This window comes from Solea senegalensis, linkage group LG1, assembly GCF_019176455.1.
Source record: "Solea senegalensis isolate Sse05_10M linkage group LG1, IFAPA_SoseM_1, whole genome shotgun sequence".
Lineage (NCBI taxonomy): Eukaryota > Metazoa > Chordata > Actinopteri > Pleuronectiformes > Soleidae > Solea > Solea senegalensis.
The window spans coordinates 18,240,986-18,250,124 of NC_058021.1; the positions used below are offsets into that span (position 1 = coordinate 18,240,986).

At 43.6% G+C, this 9,139-nt stretch overlaps 1 protein-coding gene across 1 annotated transcript; it reads left to right on the forward strand.

Moving 5' to 3' along the window:
* The first annotated feature begins 1,349 nt into the window (after positions 1-1,349).
* Positions 1,350-1,824, forward strand: LOC122766726 (histone H2B). The gene has a single exon (XM_044021829.1). The coding sequence runs from the start codon at positions 1,380-1,382 to the stop codon at positions 1,752-1,754; it is 375 nt and encodes a 124-aa protein (XP_043877764.1). The 5' UTR covers positions 1,350-1,379; the 3' UTR covers positions 1,755-1,824.
* The last annotated feature ends 7,315 nt before the right edge of the window (positions 1,825-9,139 follow it).

The window sequence follows — 9,139 nt, forward strand, 5'->3', positions numbered from 1 at the left end:
ATGTTAAGAATTAATTCCCCTCTATGAATAACCTTCACTATTGTTCCATCAACAATATTTCACATCTGAAATTATATCACATGTTCAGTGACTCTACACTGTTGTGGTTTTGAATGTTTGTCTTTTCCATTATCTTGGTTATTTAAATGGTTCACAAACTTCCACTGGTCCTGGAAGGAAATTACTGCATATATGTGGAATGGATCTTATTTTGACTTTACTATGTCAGTGTAGTGAGGAAGATGATGATGATAAGAGCAAATTATCTTTTTGGGAATAAATCTGCCTCCTGTGAAAAGTTTGTAGCTGACTTTCTATTTACACCACTGTATTATAATGTTGCTGATGATGGTGTTACTGAGAGCTCATTATTTACTCAACCACTGCTCTAAAGTTTTTTTCATTGATTAAATTAAATTTGAGGCCCAGCTTTCTTATAGTTATTATTATTATTATCATGTAATTATTTAATTTAATCTCACTTATGTGTCTGAAATTTGCAACTCACTTAAAAATATGTTTTTATTATTGTGGATTTTATATCATTCTGTATCAAAACACGCAAACATATGAAATTCATGTCATGAATGTTATTGTTTTATCACAGTGGACTATTTTATATTGTTAAGCTCATATCATCCACCACAATTGAACAGTTTTGCTTCCCCACACAGAGTTGGATGTTTTTTTAGTTTGACTGGTTCTCTTTGCATTTATTTTTACTAGTAATACAAATTAAGTGTGTGTGTTAAACTGCTATAAAGTATTCTGATCTTTTGTCTGTCCTCATCTTCTCATCTTTTTCATTTTCTTTTTCTGCCTCATTCAACAATGGAAAATATATAATTGGTTAAAGGTAGATTATTTTATTTTGTAGTATTAAGTACTCTTGAAAGTGAAGACATTTTGTCTGTTTTTTGTATTTATCTCATTAATCTCAGTCTCACAACATCACAATAATCACATTCACGTTGAACTGAAAGGATAAAAAGATTATGAAGAATTTCTTCTTCCTTTTACCAGAGGTTTGATCATCATGACTCACTGAGTTTCTGTTTCCCAAAATGTTTCTAACTTTGATAAAGATCATTAATAATCATGAAGATATTGTGGCAGAAACATGTTCAATGGTTTCTGTCTGAAGGAAGAACTGAAGGACAGTAGCGATTTGTTTCTTTAATAAAATGTATCATGTATTTGTTTCTAAAATGTCTCCAGTGTGTTTCAAACAAAGACAACACTATCTCCTCCTCATCCAACCTCAGTGAGAGAATCAACCAATCACAGGAGGGGGAGCACACAGTGGTGTTTGCATGGAGCCTTTATAAGTAGAGTCTCCTCCGCCTGCTGCAGCTCATTGATCAGTGTGAACTGTCAGGATGCCTGAACCCGCCAAGTCCGCGCCCAAGAAGGGCTCCAAGAAAGCCGTGACTAAGACCGCCGGCAAAGGAGGCAAGAAGAGGAGAAAGAGCAGGAAGGAGAGCTACGCCATCTACGTGTACAAGGTGCTCAAGCAGGTCCACCCCGACACTGGCATCTCGTCCAAGGCCATGGGCATCATGAACTCCTTCGTCAACGACATCTTCGAGCGCATCGCCGGTGAGGCGTCTCGCCTGGCTCACTACAACAAGCGCTCCACCATCACCTCCAGGGAGATTCAGACCGCCGTGCGTCTCCTGCTGCCCGGTGAGCTGGCCAAGCACGCCGTGTCCGAGGGAACCAAGGCCGTCACCAAGTACACCAGCTCCAAGTAAACACACTGCTCAGACTGGAACCACCTCATCAACCCAACGGCTCTTTTAAGAGCCACACACTTTATCTAACAGAGTTCACATGATCTTCATACAGTGTCTCACATTATGTTGAAACTTAAATGTATTTAAATGGAAAGCCAGTAACCCTGGATTTCCACTGGACGCGGAACGGCAGCCGCCCGGTAGCCGTTGCATATCGCTTCCATTCTAATCAATGTGAGCATTCCCACCGGCCGCGCTGCGGCGCGGATCAGCAGCGGCCCAGAAGCGGCTCGCCGCGCCGCAGCGCTATCGATAGGAATCAGTTCTATTTTTTCCGTTGCCGCTGCTGAACCTCGTAAATTCAACGAAGCAGATCGCACAAGACAGGAAGTCCGACACAGTATCAAAGTAAAACACTTCCGCCCCCCTTTCAAAATAAAACAATACGCAGGTCACAACTTCACCTCAGCGTTACGTCATAACCGGTGCTCCCAGGTCAACAGTCATTTGATCCGAGGGTCTCGGAGACAATGGACGACGAGAGACTGATTATGGAAGTGGAGAAATATAAAATCCTTTATGACACCACACATCCTTATTATAAGGACAATGTCAGAAAGGACAAAGCCTGGTTTTTAATTGCAGGAGTTTTGGGAGTGGATGGCGAGTATAAAGTCCTGCTAAGATGATGTGATTCTAAAAAATGTGATTCTAAAAACTTTACAGAAAGTACTTTAAGTACTGTACCTACAAACTGTTTAATTATTAATTAATATAGTACATGCCATATTTCTTGCCTTGTCCTGATCAGTGCAAAGTTACTGGACATTTTAATGACTTTAAAATATTATATATATAGAAATACTTGACTGAATAACTTTTTAACTTTTAACCATTTATTTTTATTTTATCCTTTATGTAAAAGAGAAATACATAGACAATGAAAGAAGCTGTGTTGTTGTTGTTTCCTTTATACACACAGTCTATCGCGGGATCTCGCGTCCGTTTGAGATTATCGCGCGATCTTCCGTGAATACCGCTGGCTCCCAAGGCTCCGCGCCGCTGCCGTAACGCGCCCGGTGGGGATTGACGTTTGGGAGAGGACGTTTAAGTTAACACATCAGGAGTTGTGTGAATTCCTTATCACAGTGTGATGTTTGGACATATTTGAATATTGGACATGGGTCTTGGTAACTTAGTACTTATTACTGAATCTGTTTGCCTGCATGTGTTCTCACTGCACAGTCTTAGCTGTGTCACTGATCTGCCTCCAGTTTGTGAAAGAAACAAAGACTCAGAGACAGAGAAACAGGCCGTGCATCAGGAAACGGGTGATGTTCTCTGCACTTGTTATAAATAATGAATGGTCAAATGTTCACTACCACAAATCATTCTTCATTTGGGAAAATGGGAAGTAAAATAAAAGTTTATATTTGTAATGAACCAACAATATTCCAATAATATAGTTTTCCTCATAATGATTTTAATTGCTGATGATGCCACACTGGAGCTAAATTAGATTAATGTCAGACAGAATAAGTCTTTTAATCACAGGCCACAGCTCTGAAGAAAGGCCCTATAAAGAAAGAGACTCCTATTTAACACCATAGACTGATATGACATCATCGATCACTTTGAGTAAACTGTCATCACTAAAGGAAAATAAGTTACTGTCACGACAGTCACAAATGAAACGTATGTATTTAACTACATGCTGCATGAGAGTAGCAGTATTATCAGAGTTTCATCATGTAAAACTTCATTGTGACACAAACACAGATGAATGAGTGAGTATTTTATATAATTGCTCTTGTCACTGACTTGAATGAAACCATTTTTACAACCTCAGCTGTTTCTAATCATCTCAACATCTGCACACTACTCGCCTCGCACGGCACGATTAGGTTGATCTCCACTACAAAAAAGTACCTACTTTACGTAGGTGGAATGAGCAAAGCTTGAGAGGGGCATTTTTACACGGATTATCTGTGCCAATTAGAAGGGAACTTGCGCTTAGGGATCCACCTACTGACCTCCAATCTCTTGTTTCTTGTGGCGGTCTCTTCTTTCGTCAGCTCCAGAGAAGGTGCAGATCTTCCCCGGGTGAGTCCGTTCCAGTACACACTGGAGAGGAAGCCATGCAGTTGGGTAGAGCGTGACTTACCTCGGGGGAAAGGTCCAGACGTCTGCGGGCGGGTGAGTGTCTGTACTGTGGCCAGAAGGGACATTTCTTGCGAGACTGTCCGGTGTGGCCAAAAGACTGGACCCACCAGAAGATACGAGGGTACTGGTGGGTCAGGCAGCTCCCAACCCCTTATCGTTGCCTTGTTTTCAACTCCCTGCCTTATTATGCTTAGGTTTGCTAACTATTCCACTTCAGGCTTTAGTGGACTCCGGGGCAGAGGATAATGTCCTGGACGTGGGGCTAGCCAAGCAATCGGGGATTCGGCTTGAACAATTAAGGGAACCACTCACTGTGAGTGCATTTGACGGCAAGGTGTTGTCACAAGTCACTCACAGAACCACTTACTTTGGTGTTATCAGATAATCACAGAGAAGTGATAAGGTTTAAGGTGGCGTCAGACCCCTTTGCTATTAGGTTACCCATGGCTGAGATTCTCACCCCTGTCAGTAACATGGAGTTAGCTCCTAACACCCAGTATAAGCCTCCCGATTTGTCTTGTGTTCCCAACATTTATCATGATCTAGCCGAAGTATTCAGCAAAGATCGGGCACTATCACTTCCACCTCACTGTCCCTATGATTGTGCTATTGATTTATTACCCGGTGCTCCATTACCTACTAGCCGTCTCTTTCATCTTCAACCTTTTCACATCCTGAACAAAAGGCAATGAATAATTACATTAAAGAGCTGGGTTCTTTTTTGTGGGTAAAAAGGATAATACCCCGTCCTTGTATAGACTTCGGGGGTTAAACAGCATTGTAGAACCTGATAATGTAATAAATCCCAGATATTGTAATAACCCCAATAATGTAATAAAAATTTGCACTAGAGTCCATTGAAAATGTAATAAAACCTGATGATGTAATAACTTCCTTATAATGTAATAAAGTGCATTTCCCAATAATGTAATACACTTTTTTACCAATAATGTAATAAAGTATTACATTAACGGGAGGTTATTACATTATCAGGTTATCCTTCATTTCGCAGCTCCTGATAATGTAATACTTCCCCAATATTGTAATAATTTAGCAGCAGACCACCGGTTACTTGGGTTCAAGTGGCACTTGGCCGTGGCAGCCAATCAAACATGAAGTTGAGGTCACCAAACAGTAAGTAAGTAATTTCTCTGCAAGCCTTTAACATATTTAACCAAACTGTTTACTTAAATGAGACATTATACCCTATTTCCCAAGTTAAAATAGTTCCCTGGTGTCCTAATGAACATGTCTGTGACATGCTTTAGTCAAAATACCGTAAGGATGAAGCACAATATCAACATGGCAGCGTGCGCGGAAAACAGCGAGAGTGCCACTGTTCTTGCAAGCCGAACAGTGCCGAACTGTAAATCAGTGAAATAGGGACAGCACCGCTGATCGCCACCGCTGATCGCCAGTGGCGCGCTGCATAAACTGCTGCTGTATGTGACTGTATCAGACTGAGTCTGTGCTCCGGTCATGGAGAACGTACTGAACAAATATTTTTAATTAGGACGTGTCGGACTGGTCAGTTATGAGCTCTATGTGACCTTTTCTTAAAAATGTGTGTGTTTGTACGTCGGTGAAATACGTTCGCTGTCTAAATACGGCGACCGCTGGCCACAGTCTGATGTGAAGTGGTGCGAACACACAAGCACACGTTTGCTGACTTTATCCGGCACATTTGTCCCTCCGCGTTGACATAATACCGCTCTTCCTCCCTCGCCTGCACTCTCGCATTTTATAGGGAGCAAAGTGGAGCTCTTGAGGTAAACTTAAGGTTAAATGTACGGGGCGGTTACATTCGTGGTGAAATGCGCATGCTGCCGTCATAATGCGCAGGGAATTCAACATCGCATGTTTTATCGCCTATACTTACAATAAGGGGGACCACGAAAAAAAAGGACTGAGTATTCTTTTTCCACACTATCCAGTTCAAAATATGTTAAAGGGTTGCAGAGAAATTGGCTTACTTCCTGTTTGGTGACCTCAACTTCATGTTTGATTGGCTGCCACGGCCAAGTGCCTCTGAATTTCAAGATGTTGAATGCATTCGTGTGGCATGGTCTGAAGATCATCTGAACGATGTTTTGAGAAGATTACACAAAATGTGTGACAAGACAAGCCTTTAAAGGGTTATGGATCAAATCAAAGATGGCAGAAAATCAAATATGGCCGAAAAAAACATAAGGATGCGTTGAACTCGGCTTGGCCCAAGGGTTCCAGTGTAACATCGTTTGTGAAAAACGGATGAACAAGTCAAAAGTTAATGTACATACATGCATGTCCAACTTTGTCCTGTTGGTGGCGCTAGAGCTCTCGAGCTTGCGTTGCTTACACAGTATCACCACTTGAACCCAAGTAATGGGTGGTCTGCTATTAAATTATTACAATATTGGGGAAGTATTACATTATCAGGAGCTGCGAAATGAAGCATAACCTGATAATGTAATAACCTCCCGTTAATGTAATACTTTATTACATTATTGGTAAAAAAGTGTATTACATTATTGGGAAATGCACTTTATTACATTATCAGGTTTTATTACATTTTCAGGTTCTACAAGCATTACCGTCAAGATTAAATACCCCTTACCGTTAACAAATTCGGCTTTCCAGCAACTTCAGGGTGCCACCGTGTTTTCCAAGCTTGACCTGCGTAATGCGTATCACTTGGTTCAGATAAAGAAGGGGGATGAATGGAAGACGGCCTTTAACATTTTGGGTAATTTTAAATACCTGGTTATGCCGTTCGGGCTAAACAATGCTCCGGCCATTTTTCAGTCCTGATCCGTCTAAGCAGTTTGTTGTGGAGGTGGACGCTTCCGACTCGGGAGTAGGCGCGGTTCTTCAAGATTCAAGATTCAAGATTCAAGAAGTTTTTATTGTCATTATGAGGACATAATGAAATTTTTGCAGAGACTCCCGGCTTAAGGTACACAGTAAAATAGCAAAAATAACAGAAATAACGAAGGACTTGACATTTAAATAGATGACGAAATACACTCAAATAAGACACAACAAGAGACTTAACGCTAATGAGACACAACAAAATATAAAGTACAGTGTGTGCAAAGTGTGTGCAAAGTAAAGTGAGGTATGTACAACACAAAGTGCAGTTTAGTGCGACATGGACGTTTTATGGAGATTTGAGCAGGTTTGGGTCAGCAGGGGTGTGTTTGGGAGGGTGGGTGTGTGTGGCTGCTTGTGTGTGTGTTTGGGGGGGTGGTGTAGAGATGGGATGCAAATTGTTTTCACTGTGGGGGGGCGATTGCTTTCACAGCTCTGGGAAAGAAGCTGTCCCTGAGTCTATTGTTCTTTGCTTTGATGTTTCTGTACCGCTTTCCTGATGGAAGCGGTACAAACAGTGCATAGCCCGGGTGTGTGGAATCTGTAGCTATGCGTCTGGCCCTTCTCCGGACTCGGGCAGTGTAAACTGAGTCCAGATCAGGTAGACGGCATCCCACAATCCCCTGTGCTGTCCTCACCACCCGGGCTAGGTTCTTCCTGTCCTGTGCAGTGCAGTTGCCATACCACACTGTCATGCTGAGACACAGGATGCTCTCTACAGTGGCTCTGTAGAAGTTTATGAGCAGTTGGGAAGAGAGCCCAGACCTCTTCAACTTCCTGAGAAAGAAGAGCCGTTGTTGAGCCTTCTTCACCAGGTGTGAAGTGTTCACAGACCAGGAGAGGTCGGAGGAAATGTGGATGCCCAGGAACTTTATGCTGTCTACATGCTCCACCTCCTTTCCATGTATGTTGAGCGGAGCGTGTACAGTCTTCCTGGACCTCCTGTAGTCCACTATGACCTCCTTGGTCTTGTCGGTGTTTAGAACAAGGTTGTTCCCGGAGCACCACTGGGTCAGGTTCTGGACCTCTCCTCTGTAGTGGGTCTCGTCGTTGTTGGAGATGAGACCCACTATGGTGGTGTCATCTGCAAACTTCACAACCATGTTTGTGGAGTGGCTGGCAGAGCAGTCGTGTGTGAAGAGGGTGAAGAGGACAGGGCTGAGCACACAGCCTTGCGGTGTGCCAGTGTTGAGGGTTAGTGGAGCAGACGTGGACTCCCCTATCCTCACCACCTGTGGCCTGTTGGTGAGAAAGTCGCTGATCCAGGAGCAGAGAGATGTTGACAGACCCAGGTTGTGGAGTTTCAGGGCCAGCATGTCCGGGAGGACGGTGTTGAAGGCTGAGCTGAAGTCCACAAATAGCATCCTAACATAGGTGTCGGGATGCTGCAGGTGAGTCTGGGCCGTATGAAGTGCTAACGAGACAGCATCCTCCGTAGAACGGTTCTCCCTGTAGGCGAACTGCTGGCCGTCTAGCCCAGCAGGAATGGCGTCCTTGATGTACTTCAGGAGGATCTTCTCGAAGCACTTCATGATGACTGGGGTCAGAGCGACAGGGCGGTAATCATTGAGGCAGGTGACGGTTCTTTTTTTCGGCACAGGCACAATGATGGAGGACTTCAGGCACACAGGGACCATGGACAGCTGCATAGACAGGTTGAATATGTCCAGAAAAACTCCTGCTAGTTGTTCAGCACATAATTTCAGGGTCTGACCTGACACCTTATCTGGACCTGCTGCCTTTCTGATGTTGATCTTCCTCAAGACGGATGTCACCTGGTGCAGCTGCAGGACGAGAGGCTGATGATGTACCTCTGTCTGAGGAAGATGTACAGTCCTTCTGCTGCTTGGAGAGTCAAAGCGTGCGAAGAAGCTGTTTAAGGTGTCAAGCAGAGTGGGGTCCTGGCTGACCTGCTGGTCGCTTTGCTTATAGTCCGTGATGGTCCTGATGCCTTTCCACATACTACGTGGGTTGTTGTCATTAAAGTGCTCCTCAATGTGCTGCTTGTAACAATGTTTTGCCAGCTGGATGCCCTTTTTCAGTTCCTTTCGGGCCCTGCTATACGCCAGCCTTTCCCCCGACCTATACGCTGTATTCCGGGCTTTTAGCAGGTTCCTCACTGTGCTGTCCATCCAAGGTTTTTGGTTAGGAAAAACCGTGATTGTCTTCGTGGGTAGGACAGCATCAGTGCAGAAGTGAACATAGGACAGCACAGATGACATGTATTCCTCTAGGTCAGCGCCTTCCTTAAACACTCCCCAGTCTGTGTTCTCAAAACAATCCTGTAAGGCTGAGGAAGCCTCCTCAGTCCAAACCTGAACGGTTCTGGTGGTGGGCTTGGACCTACAGATCAGAGGTCTGTATGTAGGGATCAGTTCCATAGAGATGTG

Excerpts from the sequence above, each read along its gene's own strand:
- LOC122766726 (XM_044021829.1), top strand. The coding sequence starts at position 1,380 with ATGCCTGAACCCGCCAAGTCCGCGCCCAAGAAGGGCTCCAAGAAAGCC.